This window comes from Perognathus longimembris, chromosome 18, assembly GCF_023159225.1.
Source record: "Perognathus longimembris pacificus isolate PPM17 chromosome 18, ASM2315922v1, whole genome shotgun sequence".
Classification (NCBI taxonomy): domain Eukaryota; kingdom Metazoa; phylum Chordata; class Mammalia; order Rodentia; family Heteromyidae; genus Perognathus; species Perognathus longimembris.
The window spans coordinates 4,088,720-4,115,397 of record NC_063178.1 but is presented as its reverse complement, the minus strand read 5'-3'; the positions used below and the strand labels follow the sequence as shown (position 1 = coordinate 4,115,397).

The window sequence follows — 26,678 nt, the reverse complement described above, 5'->3', positions numbered from 1 at the left end:
CATGTATACACCTCAGTTTTCCAAACCATTCACTTGTTCAAGAGCCTGTCAGCTGATCCCAGTTTGAGGGTATTATAAAGAAAGCTGCTATGAACGTCATGTGCAGGTTTTTATGCAAATAGAAATTTTATTTCCTCTGGGATGAGTGCCCAAGAATGTAAAAACTGCGTTGCATGTTAGACACATGGTGAGCCTCATGAGAAATTGCTGGCAATTTTTTTTACTGAGTAGTTGGAACATTTTACATGTCCACCATCAATACGTAAGTGACCCAGAAACACTATCTGCACCTGGATTTCACTTTAGCTACTTGGCTAAGTATATGGCAACATGTCACCATGGTTTTAATTTGCATTGGCCTGATAGCCAATGGAGCATCTTTTCCTGTGCTCGTTTTCCACCTGCGCGTCCTCTTCAGAAAACAGCATTTACCTTTTGCTCATTTCTGATCGGATTGTTTTGTTATAATCAAGTTTTAAGAACTCTCTTTGTACAGATGCTCATGTTTTTTCAGGTACATAGATGGCAAATATTTTCTCCTATAATTTACTTTGTCCTATGCTTTGCGGGTCATTTGCCAAACAAAAGTTTTTAATATTGCATAAGTTTAATTTACAGTTATTTTCATAGTTGCACTCCGTGGAGTCACGTTAAAGAATCCAGCTCACTTGTTGGAGAGACAATAATCTCCCACTAAATTCCTCCCTCGCCTTTATTTTTTTTTTAAATGTTTGTGTGAGTCTGTTTGTGGATTATCTGAATTTTCAAACTTAGTCTTGGAGATAGATTTAAGAGCCGTTTGCAAAGATGAACACTGTAGCCCGCTTCAATTCTATCGTTCTCCTTTTTCCTGAATATAAGCCCATCCTTCTAAGGTGTACCTGGAAGGCGAAGCCCGTCTCCTCTGTGGCGATGGTGAGGTGTGACGCGCCCCCGCAGGGCTTAGGAAAGGGGGAATTCTACACGTGTGCAGGCCGTGCGAATAAGCCTAGCCCAGCTCAGGCTGCCCGCGTCACGCTCTGCACCCTGTTAACTGTAAGTTCTGCCTCTCTTCCTCCTACGCTAGGTCCGCACCTGCGCACCCTTTCCTCCTTCGTTTTTCTCTTGATCTGTTTTGTGCCGTGACGATGACAGAATTGTACATTTCAAAGACTCCCGCGGCCCGGCTGAAGGATGCCAGCACGTTAGAGACGTGTGGCCCTACAGTGGTCATCATCTGTCAGCTCTGTTCTTTAGCCTCCCACTGATTGAAAAGCCCTACACGCCATCATTCCTTTAAACCCCAGACACTTTCACACATAAGATCTTGACTCTCATTCCACAATTAGTATGGCTTTTGGCGTTTAGATCAAATATAAAACATAAACACAAATCACTGGCAGACCACCCTCAAAAATTACCTGAGTAGGGGAAGAAAACGATAATAGACCTTATTTAATGAGAAATCCTATCCCATGGAATTAACTCACACTACTTGGCTCTGTGTTGAGGCCTCCTTTCTCCTCTGTAGTTGTAGCGCCTGTGTTACACTTGGAAGAAATCTATATCTACTCATCTATTCTTGTACGCATACTTATATGATGTCTTCATGGAGGTCAAAATAAATCCATCTCAATCATGAAACAGAATTTCCCACACTACAGGTGCTTCACAGAGACCTGCAGTCTGCTAAATGGACAGAAATGTGGCAACGGACCTTTGGAACGTTATTAGCTGGTAGCACCGTCAGTGGAAGAAATTAGACCCCTCACAGGTCGCTTAACATGTAAATCCAATCAATCTAAGTAATATTTGTTGATCATCTATTGTACTCTAGGACCAAAAAAAATGTATCTGTTGTCTGGGAAAATTAAATTTTATTCAGGGAGACAAAAGCCTAAGTAAATGAATGCCATTGAGCATAAGGTGTTCTGAGAAACAGGTGGTGTGAGATGGTGGAGCAGTGACCAAGAACAGACCATCAAGGAATCAAATGAAGCAGACAATGAAATCTCAATTCTTCCTTCTGCAGCTCACAGCAAATGACAGGACAATACTAGGCTTCCTTTGACCAGAAAGTCTTCAAATATCAAGTTGCAAGTCAGGTCCCATATTCTTCTAATTCTGACCATGACATTTTATCATTTTTTTAAACCAGTTAAGAGGTTTGTATAAAACACACACACACACACACACACACACACACACACGAGGGCATGAGGACAAACGGATTTACTGTCCTATTACACTGATTAGCTTTGTCCCTGCAGCTGCTAAATGCTTTTGGAAAGCTTACGCTGAAATTTCAGCTTTAAAAAAATAAATGTAAAAATATCGCAGTCGATGCTCCTCTGAACAGCTGGTGGTTTCCTCCAGTCACTCCCAGGTGGCCTCCGTTCCAATTTGTAGCTAGCCTTGTCTTCAAACATCTCAGGGCAACCAAACTACGACAGGATGACAGATCGTCCTCTCAATGGATACTGACAAACAAATTAGTGCAAAGATGCTTTTCGTAGCAGACCAGATGTGTTGAGTTCCATCATATGGAACAAGCAATGAAAAACTGTCCGTGCCCCATCTGTGCCTTTTATTTTTTACTCAGCTCTCTCAATCTTTTATTTCAATCTCCTAATACACCATCATGACAGAAGGCCAAATTTACATGTGCACTTAATGAGCTCGTGGAGAGGTTGGACTCATTGCCGGGTAGAAAACTTTCCTAGGATGTAATCCAGGAAATGACACCACCCACCACTAGTGCTCTCCAGTAGTATTAAAAACGTCATTTGTAAATAACTCTCCTAGAACGTGAAGCTTTACCATCTCGTTGCCCGTGTGATCTGGAACCACACTCTAATATAAATCCCACACAGGCAATCCGTACAGACACTGCGCTAAGAGATCACTGTGCAAATAGGCTTAGATTCCTATTATCTCCAAAGTCACATGCAATAAAACAAAACTAATGTTCTCCCGTGTTCCTTCGTTAAGATCTATCAAGTCCTCATGTACACAGATCTTCACCAAGAACCATGAAGAAACTAAGTATGCTTGAGTGAAGAATAAACAAGTAGCTGGATGCCAGTGGCTCACACCTGTCATCCTAGCTGAGATCTGAGGATCAAGGTTCAAAGCCAGCCAAGTCAGGAAAGTCTGTGAGACTCCAATTAACCACCAAAAAGCTGGAAGTAGAGCTGTGTCTGAAGTGGTAGAGTGTTAGCCTTGAGCACAAGGACCAAGAGAGGAATCCCCCATGATCTAATCAACTCTTACAAGCCCCACATCTTCATACTGTTATGAAGGCAATGGCATTCCAACCTGAGTTTTGAAAGAGGCGCATTCAAACCATAGCACTGACCTCCAGATAGCTGGTAGGCTATGTCAGCCCTGTCTAGAGATGAATATGGATGTGGTTTTGTGTGTTAAGAACCCCTAGGTGACAAAGGCATGGCTCTGTGGATAGACGGTGCTACCGCAAGTTGGGCGAGAGCCATCTCCTCCTGCCAAGGACTGCTGACCAGCCGCAGCTAAGCAGCAGCACACTGCCTTCTACTGCCCGTGCACTCTGAGGCAGCACCTTTGTAAAAACGTCCAAGTTGGCCCACAAGGCAAGAACCTCAGGCTAGAGCTCCCGTCTCCAGAACATTCGCTACGGTCTGGCCTTACAGAGTGAATGGTGGCTTCCCTGCTTATCCAAAGGCATTCGCTCAACTCTAGCATGTCTGTCTGTGAAAATACATACATAGTATTATTAGAGCATCAAAAATGCCCAGCCTTAGATAAGTAGTTTGGGATTTGTCAGGAAAGCCTAGTTGCTGTAAAAATAGCCTTCTGGACTTAATGGATTCCACAAATCTTTGACCATTTTTTTTTTTCAACCTGTCTTGATATGTTCTGTTCTTCCTGCCAACCTTACATTACAAATTCATGGAGGTCAAAAGCCGAATCTATATGCCTCTGAACAGCTCCAAAACTTTCTTCCATGGAGGTTATTAGCCCATAAGTAGGCTTTGGGGGGTAGGGGCCCGGCCCATCCTTAACTCAGAATCGCTTTCAGATTCAGGTGTTCTAAGCCCAATCCTCTGCCATTACGATACCATGCTTCGTGCTGCTTTTCCTGTCATATTTTGCTTATTGAACAAAAAAACTTTTCAGGAAAATAGCCCATGCTGCGAGTTCCTATCTCAGCCCTTACTTAGCAGATGAGTCAACCAGAGGGGACGTGGTTATTCTTCACATTTCAGTCTAACAGCTCTGCGAGCGTCCTAGCTAGAAGATAGCCACTGCCTCCATCCTTCCGCCACCTTCCATCAGTATGTCTCCTACCCTGGGGTTCACATGGGATGACCAAGAGCAGGGGCAAAGAAAACAGCCAAGGGCTGTCTTACACCTCATGTTCTACCATCTCAGGCTGTCTCAGCTAAGCGCTGCGTGTCTAAACACTGACACATTTCATAACTTAATATCTAAATTTACCAACACAAGACTCCGGGGGGGGGGCAGTTTTGTTCACTGGTGTGGCCTCCAGGCCTAGAACAATGTGTGGTCTTTAGTAGACGCCGAAAACTACTTAGTCAACAAGTTAATGAAACTTCTGCAATGAAAGAGATGGTGACAGACACGAAGTTCAAGACTCCGCATGATCTTCAAACTCTCATAACTCTTAGAAAAGAGCCAAAAATTTATGAAAATCACAAGGCAGCCATCCTGAAATCTAACACTGTGGTGCTAGAGGTCCCTTGTGTTTGTTGAATATGGCTAGTTCGTGTCTCCAAGCCCACACGGCCATCCAGCCTGAAAATCAGCTCCTCTTGCTGACCAGAAGACAAATACCACCATATATATGGGCAGGCGATGGTGCACCGTTTTTAGGAGACGGATTTGACTCCTACTGTAGTATAGAGCACTCCCTTCGTCTAACGTAAATAGAGGAGGGCCCAAGGATCTAGCCAGGCTTCAGCCAGTCTTCATCCCGAAATCCCTCACTCTTCCAGGAGACCCGGCTGCCCCCACTGGCCTTCCCTTGGCATGTGTTTCTCCGTTGTCCATGAGAAGTTGGGCATCCTTTTGTGGTGAGCGGAAGTGTAATATTGTGAGAGAAGGGGGGGGTGTGGAAAAACAACCTGAGATGTGGAGCTGGCAGGAATACCTCATTGTCATGTGGAAGGGCCCTTCGCTACTGTGCTTGCAGATGGGCTCAAGGTGTGTGCATAAAACAAGCTCCCTGGGAACTATTCCATACAGGTCAATACCGATATCCATAATTGTCTTTCAAGACATTTTTTTAATTAATTCGTTGGTCATCCTAGGCAGGAGTAAATTGTCCTCTGGAATTAGCTTTTCTTGTCTTTTTCTTTATCGTTCCGGAATCTGTACTCAGAGTGCACTGCGTACACTTTGGGCGGCAGGCTGCTGTTCTTACTCTGAAAATGCTGCACTCTCTATTTTTTAGTCAAGCTGTTTTATTTCCTCCGCCTTATATTTTGATTCCTCTTTCCAGAAGATGAAGATCTGCCATTATCTACCAGAGATTTTATTATTCATTGTAAAAAAAAAAAAAAGAAAGAAAAAAGAAAAAAAAGCTATAGCCCAGAAGCCGCCTTCCATTGGGTGTACAGAAACAAAAGATCAACCTCTCCTCCGAATCTTATAATCAAATCCCCTCAATGTAAATGCACTGTCTCAATAATTAGATAAATACACCCAACCACTGGTCAGCAACCCAGTGAAGGATCTAATTATATTACCTTCAGTAACTGCACTAACTGACGATCCCCCATCAGATATCTGTCCAGGCTACTTTTTGTCAGCCCTACACATAGCCATCGATGTAGAAATACTCTATAAAAGTCACTACTCAAACATGAAAAGCACAAAGCAGGAGCTCATTAAGCAAAGAAATGGTATGAGCTGTATGTACTATGTACTAGATTCGAGCTTTAAATGATATTTCCTGCTAGCAGGTAAGGTATGGGGGCTTTTAAATATTATTATTCATATTTAATCATGCACTGAATGTTCCTGCCTAATTGCTAAGTGTTTTCTCTTGTGCTTGAATTTCATGCCACAGATTATTAAAAGATGACTTCACAATGTTTATTTTACTTATCTTCTCAAGCCAGACCTGGCTTAGCACCATAGATTTGGTGAATTATTAATTTTTAAAGGCAATTTGTGCTGCATTTTATACTTGGATAATGTCCGGAGAGACTCTGGTCTCTAGTCCAAAACTTACAGAACTGAATCTCTTTGATTCATCTTTAATCTGAAGACTCTTAACACAGCATCCAGAGATGTAAGAGCTAATGAATCCCTCCAATGAAATGGGAAGAGCTAACAAGCACTTACTTAGCACTTAGATGTGTGTGATAAAAGAGGAAAAACTATCATTTCTAGCAGGTTATCTGAGCAATAACCTTGGACAAGCTAATTCATCCAGTTATATAACAGGAACAGCTCAGAGACATAGTAAGATATTAATAAATCCACTGTACTAATAAACACCTCTACATCCTCAACTCACTGTAGAACCCCAACACCCACCTTCTGAAGCATCAAACCGCTCTTCACAAGCTCCCTCTAGCGAGGCTGTAACTTGCCCCCCCCCCAAAAAAAAAGACATCCTTGGTTTTCCTATGATTAAGTCTACACAGGTCAGAGCCAAGATTAACTTCTCTTATCTGGTTACCATTTGATTTCAAAAAATGTATGATTGTCATTTTTCTCTGTCCATATACTAAATTCTAAATTTAAATCGCTGGATTTATACATTCTGAATTGATGGCCTACTCTTTCCAATCATCTGCACTATACTTACTGACCTTGTGGTCAATGTATAGATGACCTCTGGCCATCAGATCTACAGATCTTAACCATGTGGTCTACATCCTAATCACTTGATCAATACTTTCTAGCCATGTGGTCTCTAGCTGACGATCATCTAGTCTCCATTTCCAGGCCAAACGATCTAAACTTCTGAGCCATCGGTCTACACTTCCTGGCCATCTTGTTTATACTTCCTGGGTGTCGAAGTCTACATTTATAGCCGTTTGGACCGCGTGGTACTTCTCCCATCATCCACTCACGTGGTACTCCACCCATCATCCACTCACTACACAGCCGTACTCCCTGCCCGTGAGCTCAGCTTCTGGAGCCTCTGGTTTACATTGACATCTACCTTCCATAGTCTTCCTTCCCATGCGACTCTTTCTGTCATTTGCTATAAATAAAACTAGCTATCATGATTTGGATGGTTCTTCCCTCAGTAAGGCAGGACATCACTGGCAGGGAATAGGCCTGGGGTGCTTACTGGGGCTCGTCTCTTGTGGATTATGGTCCGGGATCCTGTTCTCATAAAGGGTGAGCGGCGGACAGCCTCAGTCCTCCCCACGGAGCACCTGGCAAGATGTTATCCTCACCACTGCGTAAAAGCCCATGGTGAAGTCAGATCCCACCTCAGATGGCGCTTCATGGCGCAGAGCAGCGTCAAGCCAGGCGCGGTAGCTCACCTCCGTAATCCTGCTCGAGAGGCCGAGATCTGAGGACCTCAGTTCAAAGTCAGCCTGAGCCAAAAGAATAAAAAATTAAAAAAATCTGAGTGTAAGGCTGGAAGTGTGTGGCTTGAACAATAGCCTTGAGCCTTGAGCAAAACACTCTGAGGCCCAGCGTTCAAGCCCCAGTACCCACACACACACACACACACACACACACACACACACACACACACACACACACCTGAAGAAAAGAGAGAGCACAGCAGCATCTGTATAGCCTACATTCGATGTTCCTAGGAACCACTCTCTCTCAGGTGTGGCACCTACCTCAGAATCAGTTTACTATGGAAGTCTCCGTCAACTTGCTAAGGCCTTCTCCTCCCTCTACGCATGGAATGGGAATCAACCAGAAGGTGTCCACGCAGCAGTGACACTTGGTGGGAGCCAGTCTCAACTTGATGCCCAGGCGCTTATTCCTGTGAGCCTGTGCTGCATGGTGGCCTTTAGTGGTTTAAAGACATTCAGCCCTTCGAGCAAGTTAGAACAGGAGCCACACAATGGAATGACTGGCATTCCACCAATAAGGGCCCTGCTCCCTCCACCCCCGCAAAGACACCGGGCTTAAATTCCAGTTCGCTTCACTCGTGGGTCCCATGAGCGGCTTGATGATCCATTTACGTGGTAAACTTGTTTTGGTGTTTCCCATTCACCAAGGATTACTATTTTAGTGGTTTCTCTTCGCCAAGGATTGTGTTAGATGACAAGGCATGTGAATGCGTGCATCGGGCTATGTGATTGTGTGTAGGTATCTATCCGTATGTTCATACGGCTCATAGACCAATGCACGTAAGAACCTGAAGTAGGAAATGAGCTGGGGGACAACATATATTAACTTAGACACTCACAGAGGTGGCAAAATCTAGTCACACACTGCCAAAGCCCCACAAGAGCTCTTGACTCTGATCCAATTTTTATTTTCCATTTTGTAGCGCTCTTTGAAAGACAAAAGCAAAGTCACAAATCCATGCAGCTAAAAGTCAAATTTAACTTAGACATGCACTTATAGATTATTAATGAATTTATTTTTAAAAAAAAAGAAACATTTTCTTCTAGCCAACTTAGTTTTCCTTTTCAACCAATACTTTAAGATGATATGGCAGACTGCAAAAAAAAAAAAAAGTCTAGCTCCTTAAAGTGTTTTTAACTCTTTTTTTTTTTGTCAAGACCTGAACGTTTTCTCAGAACTGAGTCATTCTCCTCTCAGCCCTGAGGTCCCCAAGGATATCCTAAGTGTCTTGCAGCTCAAACTGAGCCAGTTCGGGGCAGCTTCTGAGCTGCGACTCCTACTGAGAGAAGGTCCTTGACAAGGTACAAACAGCTCCATCGCTCCTCGCTGTGCAGAGCGCTTAGAAAAATGAGTACACGCCTCAAAATCCTCAGCAACTTCACTGGGGAGAAAGAAAGCAGAGAAAGATCAAAAGAGTGACATGGGGGAGAGAAGAGGGAGATAGGGAGGGAGGGAGGGAGGGAGGGAGGGAGGGAGGGAGGGAGGGAGGGAAGGAAGGAAGGAAGGAAGGAAGGAAGGAAGGAAGGAAGGAAGGAAGGAAGGAAGGAAGGAAGGAAGGAAGGAAGGAAGGAAGAAGAAGAGAGGAAGGAAGGCCCATCAGGTCTATTAAGTTCACTTAGGTTGATAGACCATTGTCATGTGATCTTTTTACCCGAGGTAAAAGTTGTCTTCAGCTGAAGCTTACGAGTCTTTACATTGCAGAAAAGTGTACTGAGAGCAGAAAGGAACAGCTTCCAAATTTCAGTTGAAAACGCAAAGGAAAAAAGGCGTCACTTTTGCTGCGGTATTCCGTGTCCTCCCCCAGGCTTTAGGGGGTACTTCCTGTGTCCCCGCCCGCTTCGAGCCCTGTGCAAGGGTAGCCCGCTCCGTTCTCCAGGAGTCTGGGTGGTGAGATTCCCTGTGCATCTGACAGCCAGCAGTGAGTTAGGAAGCCAGGGCAGCAGGGCAGCTGCGGGCAATACCATCATCGCAGTGATAAAGGTGGAGCCGGGCCAGCCAGGGGCCTGGGAGAAGAGCAAGTACCAAGTACCACATTGGATGGAGAGAACGGCAGTGGCAGCTACAAGCAGGGCCTTGCTGTATGCGGACCCAGTCTGACACTAGGAGAATGAAACTCGGTCGTATCCAGGTGGGCTAACGCACTGAGCGGCCGTTTGTTCCCTTCCACCAGCAGGCTCCGGTCCCTGTGCGTCTGTGTAAAGATGCTGGGCTTTTCAAATCGCTCACTTCAGCCTGGCCCAGCTACCAGCCTCGGTGTATTCATCCTCGCGAGAATCGGGTTGGAATGGATGGGTGGTGGCCCCTCGCTGACTATAGATAGTAATAGAAAGTTCTTTAGAAAATACATCACAATTTCAAGGATAGTAGCGTCTACCTTGCCGATATCGCGATTAGCCATTGCTCCTCAGGCTGGAGTTCCAGCTCTCCTTCTGCAACTATTCCACGACACAGACGAGACCAGGGATGGCGACCGCCAAGGACCTGAAGGGATATTACCATTCTCGTTGTACCAAGGAGGCTCTTAAAGCCAATAGAAAACATTATTTGGTAATGGGTGCTCTCTGAGTTATAATACATTCGGTCACAAGAATTGGAAACGCAGTCCTGGCTCAAAGAACTGAAGAGCTGATAAGCAGGCTGGTTCGGCCCCAGCTAGAAGTAGGATGGAGGCCAGGCTTGCGCTAACTCCAGTGCTCCTCCCCTGTCCATAACACCCAGTGACTTGGAGGGGGGTGGCCAGCGCCCTCCCATGTGTAGGAGCAGCGCTGGATTTACAGCATGAACAAAAAGCTGCTGGAGCCCATTCGTCAAGCAAGCACCCTGGGTCTGACTCTCCCTGGCCTGGTTGAGTGCCGTGCACATCCTTGGAGGTCGCCTTGGGTGACCTCCTGAGCAAAGGACAGGCACAGCCACCAGGGGCCCCACTCAGAAAGAGCTCACCCTTAGCTTGATGCTCCAGTGTCGCCATCTTGACGAGTGTAATCATTGCTGGACAAGGACGTGGTACGTTCAGTTCGCCCTGAACGTTGCCAATCTGAGAGTCCATGCTAATCCGAGCTTTCCTTGGAGCTTAGAGGAGAGTGACCCTCGCCCAACCAATAGGCTGTGAATGGTGGCTCACAAGGAAAGGGAGGGGATGAGGGAGTGCTAGATCGACCACGTCAAGGATCTCCACGAACAGAGAGAACCCACATTGGACTCCGGGGTGTGAGGTCTTCCCACTGCTTCACCCACCGTACCAGATGTCTTTGACGATTCATTTGTTTTTGATGGAGGTGACTTAACGGTACTAGCACGCATTCCTCGGGGTTGTGTAGAGACGGTTCTGTTTTTCCACAGACCTTGTTTCTTCCCGGGATGCCCTCTATTTGGTCCCCTGCTGATTCCCCACTTTGTAGTTAAACACCTCACACTTAGTAGGTGGTAGATACATAGGCATCAGCTGACTGTTGATGAACAAATTGCTCAGCGATCACATCGGACTAGGCCACCCCTCCACACACGCCACAGAAACAAAATTAGCCCTCGGCCTGGAGCGCAGCAATTCAAAGCTAAAGGAAAGCTTTCCATTGCACGATTTAAGAAATGTCTGTCGGGCAGTTCCATAGACATTAAGATAAGCCTTCTGATAGTCCATATGCCAGAGATCCTCCAGTTTCTCTTCAGAACTGAAGTTCTCAGAGGTGCTGGTGAAAGACATTTCCAAGGTTGTGAGAAGGGCTACAGGCCCTCTCTATCACAGACATTGTACAAGTCGTGTCAGCAAATGGCTCACGACCAGCCCTGAGGTGCCCTGCGGTAAAGAAATCTGTTTAATATTATAGAGTGTGGCATTCTGCGAGTAGGTTTGCTCCTGCAACGAAAGGCGTTTATTTTCAGTGTAATGACTCCCTTTGCTTGGCAGACCTTCCTGCAGCTTGCTAAAGACAAATAGGAAAGGCCCACCTGCTTGACATGCGCAGGAAAAGATGAACCACGCAGAACGCAGCTCTGTTGTCCTCTCAGACCACTCTAACGCATCATTAATTACAAAGCTTCTACTTTCAGTTATACATCAGGGTTCATAAAACTGAACAATGCATCGTTTATTTCCCGGAGTGGTCTAAAGTTCGGCACAGTGTTCATAGCGCGCCAGCTCCCTCTGACCGGAGTTGCCTGGGCTGGGTGGATGTTCGTGTAGAGGAGGCTGAAGCTGCCTTTGGTCTCTGTGGAAAGGGAGCTGTTACCATTACCAGGGGGCCCTAGAGCCACTCTCGGAGCTGGGCCAGTAACCCCAAGAACCTGGTTTTTCTGTCAGAAGTGGAAAGGACTCCTTGCTTCCTGCGGCATGGCTGAAAAATCAGCAACAACGCCGTAGACGTCCGCCATGATCTTCGCCAGGGATGCAGTTTGTGGATGAAGTCAAATGTTGGCCTCATGGCTGACTGGGCGGTGAGCGTTTGTCTCAGCCATCACAAGCCATAGTCCCGTAGTCCTGGCCACTAGACCCATGGTGCCATTTTCCTGTGTTACACTTGTTTGGAAAACTAAAAACGGAATCACCAATCCTGAGCAACAAGTCCCACCACTCCATCAACTCTCCTACCCTTTGGCGTTTGCTCCTCATCTATCAAGGGGACACTAACGCTGGCCCTCTTGCGCCCAGGGCTGCATGAACCCCACGTGGTAAGACACAGAGGGCAGACGTGGCACCAGGGAAAGACGTGCCGTGTCAGGATAAGGTAGAGAACCTCCGTGCGCCAAAGATCCCGGAGGAGTGGCTAGTCCTAGAAACCTCTGCCTTCGTTCTCACTCTCACCAGTTGCTAAGTTCTTCTCAGGGCATTGCAAGAGGGCAGATTGCAGAGGAAGGGATGGCAATTCACGATTCCCTTGCACCCTGTTTTCAGTGTCAACTCCAGGCCCAGCACAGCCCCCTCAACACCGCCTTGTCCCCGAAGGGTAGGCATGCCTGCTTCCTGAAGCTCTTGGCTGTCTGCTTCCCAAAATATGCAAAGCCATCCTCAGGCAAATTAAAAGCATCCATTTGCCACGCTGTATTGCCAAGCCATGCAGAATGCAAAGCAAGAGGATAAAAGATGAGTCTCTTAATACCAAGGAAGTGGCAGAAGTGCACTGTGTGTGGACAGCATTTCATCCCAGTGGTCAGAAAACACCTCCTCGCCTCCCCTTCTCACCAGGCAGAGGCACGCGGAAGCCGGTAATAACTCAGGGTATTTGATCACCGTGTGTCCTCAAGCTAGGCAGTGAATGGGAAAAACACTCTGGAAACAAAATTAAATAGTTTTAGATCTAATTTTACCAGGCTGAACGAGGCCGCAGATTGATTTTCATGGAATCTAATAGAGATCAGCACCACGCTGCCATTCTCACAGAAAAATCCATCTCCCACATTGTGCTTTGTACTTACTTGGCTGTTCACGAGAAGTAATAAGAAACTAATATTTCACAATGCAGTGTGTTTGGCCCTATGAACGGCCTTTCCCTGGAAAGCTGTTGTGAAGGCTCGAGCCGGGCCTCGGGTTTCTGTCCTCAAACGCCTGCTTAAGTTCTATTGATAAACCACTGCTGGGATTGGCTTTGTCCCCCTGGGCCTGGGGAGGTGGGGACAAGGCCAGGTCCCAGGCCGCTTTGCCTTTCTGCTGTTTGTCTCCGCTTGCCCCCCCCCCACCAACCCCTGCTCCTCCCATGCCTCCCCACCCTCTTTTCAAGCCCAAACGCTCTGCCCATTCTGACCTTTCACCCCTAAAACCACCTTCTGAGAAAAACAACAAACCAAACTTGTATCCGTGCTTGTCTAAGCAGTGGGTGTGTTTAGGGTGTGACCAGAATGTGTGCGTCACCTTGCTCCATCCGCCCGGTCTCCATCTGCCTCACTCCTTGGAGACAGCCACCTATCTGATTTTTGTTTCCATTTCCATGGTTACCCATGGCCCCGTGGATCAATCTTATCTCAGGCTCACCCTCTTAACTTGGGTGTGAGTAAATCCACTTCCCAAATAATATGATAATCACCACGAGCACAGGCAAATATATTGACAGGCCGATGTTGGGGCAGGATTAGTCACCCAGCTCGAGGATTCCCTGCAGAATCTTTGTAATACTTTAATTAGAACTGAGCATTCCTTAATAACTCCACAGGAAGCTGAGAGGTAGAGAAACCACAATCCTTACAAACTGACTGAACTCTAACCACGGTGCAAGAAAATGCTGAAATTATAATGAAACTCAGTAGCTAGGATGTTGTTGACCAAAATTCTATTTAAGGGCTGGGAATATGGCCTGGTGGTTGAGTGCTCGCCTCGAATACATGAAGCCCTGGGTTCCATTCCTCAGCACCACATATGTAGAAAAAGTGCCTGTTTGTGCATTCAGCGAACATTTCTTGTGGCCCTCCTGAACGCTGAAATCCAGCAGAGACTGTCCTCAGGGAAAGCAAGTGAGGTCGCTGGACAGGACTGCATGTTTAGATGTTCTTTGGCAGGTTCTGTGAGTTCCCAGCAAGTCACCCTTCCTATCCAGTGCCAAGAGACGGGGTGACCTGTTTCTTCACAGTGCTGCTGATGCAGGGAGAGAAAGGCTCTTCTTCCCTGGCATACATTTACCCTTTCCAGGAAACCAAGGCACCCCAACAAATGCGGGCCCAAATGTGAGTGTTATGGAAGATTTGTAGGAAGGTACAGCTCTCCGTCTCCATCTCCATACCTGACCTCCCACCGTGGAAACTCCGTGGCTCTTAGTGAATGATGGTTCCTTGCCCTATTTTAAATCTCTCAGCAATGGCGCTGTAGCACACTGCGCCCTCGCTTCACCTGTGTGCCTGAACACGGCTCTGAGGATTCCGTGGACAGCATGGGAGGTTGACCTGGATCACGAGGCTGAAGGTTCATGGAGGGGGCGCCTTGCTTGGTGCTCTGCGGGGACAGGACAATGAGAACTTTGATTTGGGGAAGAGGAGTTGGCACAAAGCAGGAGAGAGCAGGAGGGGCCGAGAAACAGATGTGCTTCAGGGATAATCTGAAATGTTCGGTATCTTAAACAATGTTCAGCTGGTGTTTCGGATGGATGGATAGATAGATAGATAGATAGATAGATAGATAGATAGATAGATAGATAGATAGATAGATAGATAGATAGATAGATAGATAGATAGATAGATAGATAGATAGATAGATAGATAGATAGATAGATAGATAGATAGATAGATAGATAGATAGATAGATGAATAGATGAATGGATAGATAGATAGATAGATAGATAGATGTACACTTGCCATAGACAGGGTCAGGAGGACCCCAAGCCCCTTGAAGCCTGTAGTCTAACATATTCCAAACAAGTGTAAGACCATGGAGGAAGTAAAGCAAGAATGGAGAGAGTCTGGGACTATCTGGTGAGGCCATGGGAGGAGCCCAGGGATCTGAATCAGATGACAGAGGGGTGGAATGAGTGAATTCCAATAGCCCAAACTTAGGGGCAATGTGAAGAATGGCAGGTGTTGCAGAGGGACAGAGATGGACCGGGCGAGAAGCAAGGGCCCCATCCCACACTCAGTAGGAGTGCCCTTGCCAAGGTGTGCATCCTCATCTCTGTGATGATCACGGATCATCACGCACACGCGCACACACACACGCACGCACACGGACAGCAAAGGCTGCTCTGAGATGTTGCTCTGATCTTGTCATCATCATCTGGTCAGCCCGGGGTAGGGTAATTTAACAGTGCTCAGCCTCAGTCTGGCTGCGTGGGTAGACCTGTCAATTAGGGAGGTCAAAAATAATAAATATCATTTTCATACATTAACCAGGAGTTCAATTCTAAAGGAAAATAATTCAATTTAGACTTGCAAATGTAGGTACTAATAATTTGACCTGCTCTCTGCACAATTACTTATAGGCTCATTGTTCCGTTTTTCAGTTATGGAATGCTTAGTCCCTATAAGAGTTGAGAAATGAACCGAATTTCTCACTGCGCTGAGAAAGAATGTGAACCTTGCATTAACCACCTGGCGAACTGAAGTCAGTGGAGGACAGGGTGACCTGCTAGAAGGTTCTGTGTCTTATTTCCGGTTTTCAAATCCAGTAGCTTAATAAAAATGAGTACCAGAAAAATGAAATAAAAAGAAAGGTGACACCCAACTAGCTCAGTGGGGGAGAATTACCGCACCTAGTTGGGCTCCATCTGGACTCATGATCACGTGAAGCCAGTGCTGGCCGCAAGCATGTTTTGAGCGCAGGCCAAACGCGAGGCATCACTCAGCGTTTCTAACCCTCACCCCAGTCAATCCTCGTGGCAGCCTGGTGACCATGTTGACGAGGAAGAAGATCATGGTGATGATGATGGTGATGGTGGTGATGGTGCTGATGATCCTGGTCATCTACAGTTTACAGACAAGGAAACTGGAACTGTAAGCAGCCTGGCACATGGGGCAGGCTCTCAGAGCTTGCACAGAGACCGGAAGTCAGAACATCCCAGGCAGCCAACCTGCCGGCGGAGCTCAGGCCTCAACCTACAGGGAAAGATGATCCGGCAGCGGAAATGGCACACGGAGCAAATGACCGGCCCTGTGAGGACTCACGGTGGCAGACAAGGGGACGTGCGGGCGGTGTTGGAGGAAGTCAGAGGGCGGGCAGGGGCAGAAAAGCCCTCAAGTATATAGGAGCGTGCTACTCTCTCACCAGTCGCCTACCCTGGAGTTGACCAGGTGAAGACTTTCAGCGGTGTGCACTCAGGACCGTTCCAGGCCTGTGGGGGAGATGGTCAAGGTCACTCCTCATTGGGTCCAGTCACGGTGAGGCTTGAAGTCAGCATCTACTCAAGGCTTCGCCTCGAGGCAGTGTGGCCAGCTCTCTCGGGAGAGCAGCGAACAGTGCGTGGAGAAAAGGCTGTGCAGGCTGAAGACGGCAGAAGGGTCTGTGCACAAGCAAGGCTCTGGGTTTCTGCATGCCGCTCCCCTTTAAAGAGGGAACTCCTTCATCCACCGTCAGCCTTGACCTCACGGTGCAGCAAACAGAGCCGTGCAGGGCTTGACTCGGCTGCTCCTCCTGCTGCTGCTGCTGACCTTTGACTTCTGTCAGCTAGAGGCACGCAGTCCCGAGAGATTACAACATCTCTTTCCTCCTGGACTTCTACATAACCGCCGTTCGAGAGAAATGACTCGGGGCCAGGTGCCACAGCTGCAATCCTAGCTACTCAGGAAGCTGATACCAGGGGGATGACAGCTCTCATAAGACCCATCTCATCCCTATCTGGGTGGGGTAGTAAGAACCTGTCATCCCAGCTTAGCAGGAAGCATAAACAGGAAGGTCACAGTCATCGGATCAGACCCGCCCAGGCAAAAAAGCAAGGCCCTATTTCAAAAATAGTAAGAGCAAAGAAAAAAAATGGAAGGACTGGAAGCATGATTCAAGTGGCAGAGTGCTTATACAGGTCCTTAGTTCCAATGCCAGCATTTGAACTAAAGTGATAGAATAAAATGATTTTAGCAATAAGTGAAGGATAAACGGACAAGCACAATGCATAGGAGATGATTGCAAACACTCACACAAAGCTAATGTAGTGATTGCCGGGTGTGGACCTACGAAATGACTAGAAGCCGCACTGGACAGAACTGGGTAACCCATTTAACATGTGGAGTGAGGAAAACAGAGGCGTGGAACTGGCTCCAGGGTTTCTAATTTGGACTCCGGGAAGATGGTACCAAATAGGTCAGAGAAAGGCTGGACATGCAAGAAACACTCATTCTGTTTTAAGCAGATGGGCTCAGGAACGCCTATAAAGCAATTGGAGGAAAATCTGTAGAAGGAAGTAAGAAATTTGGCTTGCGAGTCAAAAGCCTTTCAGGGATTAAAGAGCGCTTTCAATTGCCTTCAGGCCACCCTCTTCAAATGCGATCTTTGTTCATAAGTAGGGTGACCTCCTGCTTTATCTTCCAAACTGGGACGCTTGGGAGATGAAGCGATGCTATTAAAGATCACACTGGCAGGACGGCACAAACTGGGACGGGTCAAGGCATCCTGGAGCAGATTGTGCCCTGTCCCCAGAGCAAAGGCTGGATAAACAGGACACATCTCCTTTCACCAAACATCACTGTGACCCACGATCTCAATGTCGCTAGGAAATCGCGTACAGCCCCAAAGTCCACAGCGAGTGAGGAAATGAGCCCTCCAAGTCACAGACATTTATGTACGTTAAAGAAAACTAAAATAAATAAATAAATAACACCCACACTGTCCATTCCCCAAGATGAGAAACAGCCTACGTCCACAAGTGCTGTATTTGGCCCACGCTACATGCAATAGCGCAATGCAAAGGAGAGAGAAAGGGGATGTTGGGAAGAGGAAGGCAGCAGGAACATCTTTTCAGATTCCACGCTGGGTAGCATGTATCTCAACCAACCTAAGGCACCGCTCAAGCCTCTGAGTCAGGTACAGGATGCCCAAGGAGCTGTCCATTCGCTGGCTCGAGTGATGGTTTGGGGTTGAAACCTCTGGTTTAGGAAATGGAAGGGGTCCTTGTCGATGGAGAGAGAATGAACTAGGACACTGTGTCTATAAAACCGAGGTAGATGTGAAAACCATAAATTACCAAATGGACGCTGAGGTAACACAACCTCAAAGAAAAGGCCAGAAAAAAATGGTGGAAACCCATAATGAACCAACAGCATTGAGGGGCTTTGGGGGAAATATGCCGAGAGAAAGGAGAAATTTCAGTGAAGAAGCCAGTGTCACGCTAACGTTTGCCATGCAGAGTATCGTCCCTCTCACGACAGCTCTGGCTCTCTAACTCTTCAGATACCGAGGCAGTTTTATAAAGTTCAATTTGTATTTCATGAAAACATTCGGAATTCCGGAGACTCCGTTTGTATTCCACGGAAACTTTCAGAATTCTGACATGGCCGTGTAGTACATCTCCCACGGACTTTCTTGTACATTTAATCATCCAAATGAGCAACGAAATCTCTGGATCCAATCTACCACTAGAGCCCTGGGCCACCTGCTATCTCTGACTACGAGCTCCTTCAGCACCTGCCGATTACCCTCCAACAGAAATAACTGAGTTAACTACCGATGATGTCAGGGACACTGTTTCATTAAAGTTGTGAAAGGTCAGACCTCTTAGAAGTGACAGTAACTTTGCCCCAGGTCTAGAAAAGAGTCAATATATATGGAGCGGGAAGGAAGAAAACAGATGGGTAATTCCCTACAGTGACATAAATGTAGGACGGGGTGGGAGGGGTGGGGAGCAGGACTAATTTGATGGCAGAGTGCTTGCCTAGCATGTGAGAAGCACTGGGTTCCATCGCCCACACTAAAAGAAGAAGAGAGATTATAGGATGATATTGCCACAAGGGGAGTTACATTTTTGTTTCGGTGTGTAAGGGAGTTAAAGCAAGAACACGTCTTGTTTCCTAGTTTGAGAAATACACTGCAGTCTGTGTTAAACAAACAACAAAAAAAAAAACCTCTCTTAACTGCCTAGATGTTTCCAGAATACAACTGCTGCTACAAACAGATGAGCTCCTCAGCCAGGGCTCAGCAGGCTGTAGACGCAAGAGGCTTCCTTGATGGGGTTGTTCTCCAGAGCCTCCATGTAATTGGTTTTAACGGAAGGCAAATCTGCCCAAGTTGCTTTCGACTCTCACATCGGGGTGTGAAACGGTAAGAGAGCTGAGATCTGACCTCTCCTCATCCCACCACCAGCCCTCCACACCCACACCTCCCAGATGCTCCCGGCAGAGAAGGGCTCCGTCACATCCAGGCTAGATGGCCACTAGGCCAGAGTCCACCACCCCAGAATAATCTTGAAACTCACTTGACAAGGACAAACTCACCTGTAGACAATGATACCATACAACTTCTCAAAGCCTCCGTTCCCAGATTCTACAACGACGGAGTCGTTTAGAACTTTACAAAGCCCCCCCAAATTGCCTCGGCAGATTGGAAAGCTGTGAGCCGGAGTGAAGTGTGAACATAGACCTTTAGAATTTTTTTTCCCCTAATATAAATACACTTTCCTGCAAAGATTCGCCTTCGGCTGTCAATCATGTGTCAGATCATCTATATCTCTGCCCCTCATTCACATCTGGAAGAGCACATGGAACATCTGGTAGGCGCCTGTTTGTATTTAAGCTGCTTTTCCCCTTTCCAAAAAAAAAAAAAAAATACACCAAAGTTAGCTGGAAGCCGAGAGTGTCTGTGTGTTCTTCCAGTCTGTTCAGGCTCCATGATCATAGTCTAGTCCTGTGGTCCAGTATTGACCCGGAAATATGCACGCTGTCAGGTCAGGCTACAATAGGAGAAGAACAGAATGCTTTAGAAATGAGATTGCAAGAAAGGGATTTTGCCAAACAACAGTGACAGCCATGCCGCTAAGGCCTGTGGATGAGAAGCCGTGTGCACGCATGCGTGGTTACTGGTGGTTCTCAAGGCCACCGGAGAGTGATGCACTCACCACGTGGTATTGTCTCCTAGGAGTTTGGGCGATTTGAGAAGGTAGGTGGGAGGGGTGCATTTCCTGAGCTCTCCTGGGACCTCAAAGGATGTAAATGACTCCCACTCTCCACCCCCCTGAAACCCCACATAGAGAACCTAGCACCTAACAGCTCGGATGGGAGGCTGGGAGGCGGGACTCGCAGCTCCACACACTAGGTGAGTTGCCACTGCAGGAGGCAAGCAGGCAGTGTCCTCGTCTTCTAGATCCTTCTTCAGAAGGCAGGTGGCAGTGATGCATTTCGAGTTTGAGTTCCTTGCAGGTTAAGGAATGACTACTGGGGGTATGTTTCCATTTTCTTCTTTCACCCGTACTCTATTTAATCCCCCTCTTTCTCTCTCAGTGGTTCTCAGGCAGAGTCCATAACTTTCCACTCCTTGTTCAATTCATGAAAACTCAATCTCACCCAAATTAAAATTTACTTTCCCATATCCAATTGTGAGCCTGGCGGAGGGAGCGTGAGCAATAGGAAAGCACTCTGTTTAATTCACAGAGGTGGCAGTCGTTCTGCCTGGAGATGGTTAATAGATTATCTGACCCTCTGTGTCCCTTTCTTCACACATGTTCCAAGGTTGGTTATCCCGCGGGAAAGCAGATGACTTGAGGGACATATGCCTGAGTGGCTCTCTCTGTATGTCTCTGTCTGTCTGTCTCTCTCTCTCTCTCTGTCCCTCCTTCCTCTCCCCATTTTCCTCTCTTTTCCTCTTCCCTCCCTCTCTTTTTCTCTCCTTGCCTCTCTTCCTTTATCTCTTCCTTTGTGCTTGCCCCCACAGTTCACCTCTCGCAACCCAGTTTTATGGTCATTTTTCTCAAGTGTTCCGGAACCTCAATTCAAACCCAAACGCTGTGTTATTTGCTTAAAGCTCCTTCCTCACCGTGGTGAGGAGTTATTCAGTCAGTGTCACTAAGTTGTGAAAGCTTAACTGATATTGCAACTCAGTACTCAGAGTACAAGTTGTTCCATCCGTTTGGGCCACTCTGCCCTCTCCTGAGGATAAACCCATGGGTATTCTACTTGAGACTGCCTAGGTTCAAAGACTTCTGGTGCTGTATAAACAGCTGCTAGGTTTTAGCCAACAGCCACGTCCTAAAAGATACCTCTCAAGGAGATAAGGTCTCTGCATTATTCTGTCATAGCCTCAGAGTCCGGCATGACCTATTTATACATACCCCTATTCGCACTCAATAAGTAGTTTTTCTAGGACCGCCATAACAAAGTACCACCGATCAGACAGCTAAAATAGGAGAGATTTGTTGCCTCCCAGTTCTGAAGGCTGGAATCTGAGACTGAGCTGTAACGGAGTTGACATCACCAAGCCTGACTCCTAAGCTTCTAGATGACTGCCTTCTCCCCGTATCTTCCCTGCCCCTCCATGCGTATCTGTGTCCTGATCTCTTCTTAAGAGGAAAGATGGCACTGACACCCACTGCAGTGACCTTTTTTTATCCTATTTCCAAAGACTGTCCTCTACTGAGGGACTTGGTTGGGAGTCAGACTTCATCATCTGGATGCGGAAGGGACACCACTGAGCTAACCAAATACACTAGCAGTGGATTCTGCAGGCTGGACTCCTGTCGAATTAGATACTGTCAGGACTAAACCCATGAGTTTCATCCATCTTTGAAATTGTAGGAAGAAAATTCACACCCTACAGTCACCAAAAGGAAGCAAACCCTCGGAGTGCTCTATAAAACTCAATGGTGGCCCAGTCTCTTAAAAGTTGTCTGGACTGTCTATGTAGTTCATAGGATGGAAGCTTGGAAACAGTGTTTTCAAGTCCAGGCTACTGAAAATGTGCGAGGCAAGTCCTTTGCCTTTCCTCTACAAAATGCCTGCACGAAGGATCATCAATTCCCTTCTTCCCAAGGTAGCCGCCTGTCCATAACCAATTTGCATTTGTGCTTAGGTAGAAGCAGCGTTGGTGGAAAGGCATACCTGTGTGCGATTAGAAAATACACTGTGGAAAGAAAGTGGGTCAAGTTGAGAGAAGCCATCTGTCAGAGAGCATTTTGGCCAAAGGGAAACATAAGAAAGATACTTGCGAAAGCAGCTGAACCATGGTAGCCCAGGGGCAGCAACGAAGTGGTGTGGTGTCCAACTGTCACCCTTCCTCCCTGGTTATGCAATCGTTCAAGTGAGACGCACAGGATGTTGAAATGTATGTGTCCTACAAAAAGACAAGTCACACCGTTACAGAATCTCACTGCCAGGATTTGGCACAAGGGCAAGGCCACAGAGTCCAATTTACATATTATCATACAGCTCATCCTGTGAAGTACTTAGTGCTTTTTAGATGGTAGGACATAAGGTCAATATTTTAGATATCGGATATCTTCGCAAGGATCATTTTTCAGTGAAATTTTCAGCATATGACATCACACGAGTAATTTTTCTAGGTAACTGACATTGTCATGTACCAAAAGGTATTTTTTGTTTGTTTGTTTGTTTGGTTGGTTGGTTGGTTTGAGGGTTCTTTGTTTTATCATTTGGTCGGTCATGGGGCTTGAATTCAGGGTCTAGGCACTGTCCCTGAGCTTTTTTTTTTTTTTTTGCCCAAAGCTAGCAATTCTACCACTTTGAGCGACAGCTCCACTTCCAGTTTTTAGGTGGTTCATTGGAGATAAGAGTCTCACAGACTTTCCTGCCCAAGCTAGCTTTGACCCACAATCCTCGGAGGTGTGAGCCACCAGCACCCAGCTTTGGTTTTTGTTGTTATTATTGTCATTGTTTTAATTTTACCCTACTTGGTAAAAAAAAAAAAAAGTGTTGATAAATTGTCTGTATATAACACCATATTTTCTTTCAGAAATACGGGTTATAGGAAATACAATGTGTCCCCAAAGTGACCATTACGATGTTTGTTGGTGTCCAGTATATCCCTTTTTGAGTCACTGGGGTTGCAGAAGCCTCATGTTTGTAATTCTGATCTCGGCTCAGCCCTCCAGAACCCGCTCATCAGCTGTCATGAACCATCTCTCATTCTGAACTACTTTCACACACACTTGTCTTGATAAGTGTCTAAAGATGGTTCTAAACGGCCTTATCTTTGAGGTTGTGATTTCTCCTGTTGCAATGTGTAAGACTTTAAGACGTCTGTGCTTTCACATCCGTAAACTAAGCTGAAAATAAAAAGCAAGAGCTAAACTCGTGGTAAGTGAGCGACTGTGCGGCTCCGTAATTCATTCTTTTCAAGTAGACATCTTCATTTAATATCTATCAGCCCGGATTTTCTTCTATATGAAATCACACCTTGTGCCATCTCCTGCTTTCTCTTCTCTGGATTAAACGAGGCTTTGAGATTTGATGTCCACCCTTCATTTTCTTGTGCAATCATAACTTTTGCTTCTTAGTATTTTAATAATGGAGACACAATTATGAAGTGTACGTGTGACCTGAGTGTGTTACAGTTCCATGACAAAGCATACACACCTGTAGTGCAGATCCCTTCTTAAACACAGGGTGTTTTCTTCCTGCTGGAGAGGTTTCTTCTATTTCTTTGCATCCCCCTTTCCAGACTACCCTGAGAGTCAGCCCTTTTCCTGCTCCACCAGGAAGCGTATTTCTAAAGTAGTCATTTAACTCTATAATTCTTTTATTTCACCACGAAGTGCTTCAAGCTACTTGGAAACATCTTATAAATGCGATCACATGGCATATTTTTTCTTTTGTTACTCTATTTTTTCCTCAATATAATGCTTTTGAGACACATCCATACCGTAATATATTTGAACAATTTGATTCTTTTGTTTCTTATGTTCCTTTATGCTATTACATTATATAAATACACCACAATTCATTTATCCATTCTTCTGTTAATCAACATTTTAGGTATTTCCAGTTTGGAATTGTGATAAATAGTTGCTATAAATATCCTTGATCATAAAGGACCTACTTATCTTGAGCAAATATCTAGAAGTAGAGTTGGTAAGCCATGGGAAGATTGTACACACTTAAAAGATAAAATATTCTCAAAAAATTAAGATATATTACATATGAGTTCTGATTATCTTTACCTCTCTCACTTTTATCATTGTCAACCTTTTTGATTTTAGCTTTTCATGTTGATCTCATTTACATTTAATTTTCCTAGTAGGCAATGTGTTTTTAACACTTGTGATATGCTTATACATCTATTTTTCATTGTGAAAAATATTTTGGCCATTGTTTATAATTGGATTTTTTGTCCTTTCTGCAAGAATTCTTACATTCTGTATACAAGTATGTTCTGGAATGTTCCCTATCTCTTTCTGCTCAATGGTGTCAAAATCATGGCTTTCAACTTGGGAAGGACAGAGTGGAGAACTGGCTCTCCTTTTCACACATGTTAATCTTCCTTAGTATGGACTATTTCTGGGTCTTCTATTTATTAATGAGTTGCAGATGGTTATTTCTGGAGAAACATCCATACAATTCTTCTCCCGAATGTTACCCAGGCCCTAAATTTCATCACATGACTCTTTTTGCCTCCTTTTGTGTCCTTAGAAGCAGGAAAATGTTGTCCTGTTTTTAAATTTATGACAGATGGAATACAGGGAAAATGTTGTTTCCCTAGTTTTAAGATAAACAAATCACAGGAAGATTAAGTTTGACAAAGGCAAGGTCAAAAAATTTTACAGCCACTTTCAGAAGAAATCTTCAATTTGGAAGAAAAAATAGAAAATAACTCCTTAAATAACCTTTGCGTCATTTCATGTGCATATTTGCCATTAATGTCTCTTCCTTAAAGAAATGTCTGGTAAAGTCCTTTCAGACAAACAAATGAATAATTATCTTGGTTTATATGTGCCACACATATACATACACTAAAATAAATCATTGTTCATCTAAAATTTAATTTTAGCAGAGTGTCTTGTTTGATTATTTGACAAGCCTAGCAACAGCATGAGGTGAGAACTCTGATCAATCTTTAAAATCATCTTTAAATATGTCACAGTTTTGCTAAGGTGGGCTCCGAAATAGTTTATAGAGCATTTTTTAGGTATTCAGCTGGTATCCTCGCTTTATTTAAAAAAATTGTAATTTCATTCTGAGATCCTTCAGACTAAATCATTTGAGCTTCATACTCGTTGTGTAACATTATTGGACTCCCTTAATGAAATTATAACTCAGGCAAGATATTTCATTCTCTTGTAGTAAATTAGCTTGGCTGTGTGGGAAGAGCCAGGGTAAATCCCTCCCTGAGTTGATTGTTCTTGTTTGGTAGAATGAAGAAGGAGCAGGCATTTCATATTTGAGTTATTTATTGTTCTCTTTGTGTGAATGCTATACTGTTGCCTGTCCCTCCTGGAAACAACAGCTGTTAACAGGCTTCTGGATGAATTTCAATGTGAACTCCTGGCCTCCACAAAGCTCAGCTAAAGGGAAAACCAGCTCAGGCTCAGAAGACGAAGGCACAAGCACCAAGCGGGGTCTGGGTGCCTGAAGGCTAAGAACGCATAAAACCACCAGTGAGAAATCACGTTTATACCAGGGTATAGAGTGCAAACAGGAGCACGGAGATACACGGGTCTCCTCTGTAATAACAAGAAGGCCAGAAGCGGTGTTACAAACAGTAACCTCGCTAAAACATCAGCCCTCGGGTGTGAACAGCAGCAACAGGAGATGCGCTCGGCCCACACAGTACAACGAAGCCCTTGAGAGAGCCCTGAGCCACCTGAACAATAAGAATACCAGAAACCATTCCATTGCAAGTCCGCACCAAGTCAGATAAAGAAGGGTAACTTTCCCATCCACAGTCCTTGAATAAATACAATGTACGTGGGTTCTCACCAAAACTGTGGAGAGTGGAGATCTGCGGGGCTCCGGTGCAGCTGCTGGAGTGGGGGGTACCCCCAGTGCTGTCCCCCCCCCCGCCCCGTAGACATGGGTTCTGCGTGGACAATGACACCCAACTCCTGTGGTTTCCTGTAGTCCGTGGAAATCTTTAAAATAAGGAGCTTTCCTTTGGGATCCCTTACAATTCTGTCCATCTCCCTGATTAAGGGAGAAGTCGCTGGAGCTGTGATACAAACAGGTTTTATTTCATGAGTGGTATTTCCTGAGAGAGTCCATTTCTCCAGTTGTGTTGGACTCCATGTCTGGAACCCAGGATCCTTGCCTGGCCTGGTCTTTGTCCCATGGCTACTAGGGCTGGGCAGAAAGTAATCTATAATGTCACTTACACACCATTGCCTGAGTTCTCTATGCCACGCCTTACTCTCCTTACGTCCTTACTCCCTCATTATTCATTCATTTATCGCTTTTTTTTTTTTGCAGGGGGCGGGGGAGTCCTGGGGCTTGAACTCAGGACCTGAGCTCTCTTTCCCTGGCTTCTTTTCACTCAAGGCTAGCACTGTACCACTTGATCCACAATGCTACTTCTGGCTTTGTCTCTTTATGTGGGGCTGAGGAATCGAACCCAGGGCTTCATGCATGCTAGGCAAGCACTGTACCGCTAAGCCACCTTCCCAGCCTCCCTCCTTTTGGCATTCGTTACTTTTTAGATAGGGTCTCGTGATTTTCCCCCCACGTCTAGCCCCCCCATCCACAAGCCTATACATCTATGTAGCTGTGATCACATGTACGCCTCACCGCTCCTGACTTGCTTGAGATGGAACCTCACTCACCTTTTGCCTGAGCTGGCTTTGAATTTTGATTCTCCCAGGCACTGT

The 26,678-nt window shown here is 45.7% G+C and overlaps 1 protein-coding gene across 1 annotated transcript in view; it reads left to right on the top strand.

Annotated features, from left to right (window-relative positions):
* The first annotated feature begins 1,127 nt into the window (after nt 1–1,127).
* Nucleotides 1,128–26,678, top strand: part of Adarb2 (adenosine deaminase RNA specific B2 (inactive)) — a 128,236-nt gene continuing 102,685 nt past the window's right edge. The window contains exons 1-7 of the mRNA XM_048368003.1: nt 1,128–1,218; nt 9,344–9,557; nt 9,948–10,086; nt 12,428–12,479; nt 15,816–15,942; nt 20,009–20,029; nt 20,234–20,289. Of these exons, the coding sequence (XP_048223960.1) occupies nt 1,128–1,218; nt 9,344–9,557; nt 9,948–10,086; nt 12,428–12,479; nt 15,816–15,942; nt 20,009–20,029; nt 20,234–20,289 (700 nt within the window). The remainder of the gene's footprint in view (nt 1,219–9,343; nt 9,558–9,947; nt 10,087–12,427; nt 12,480–15,815; nt 15,943–20,008; nt 20,030–20,233; nt 20,290–26,678) is intronic.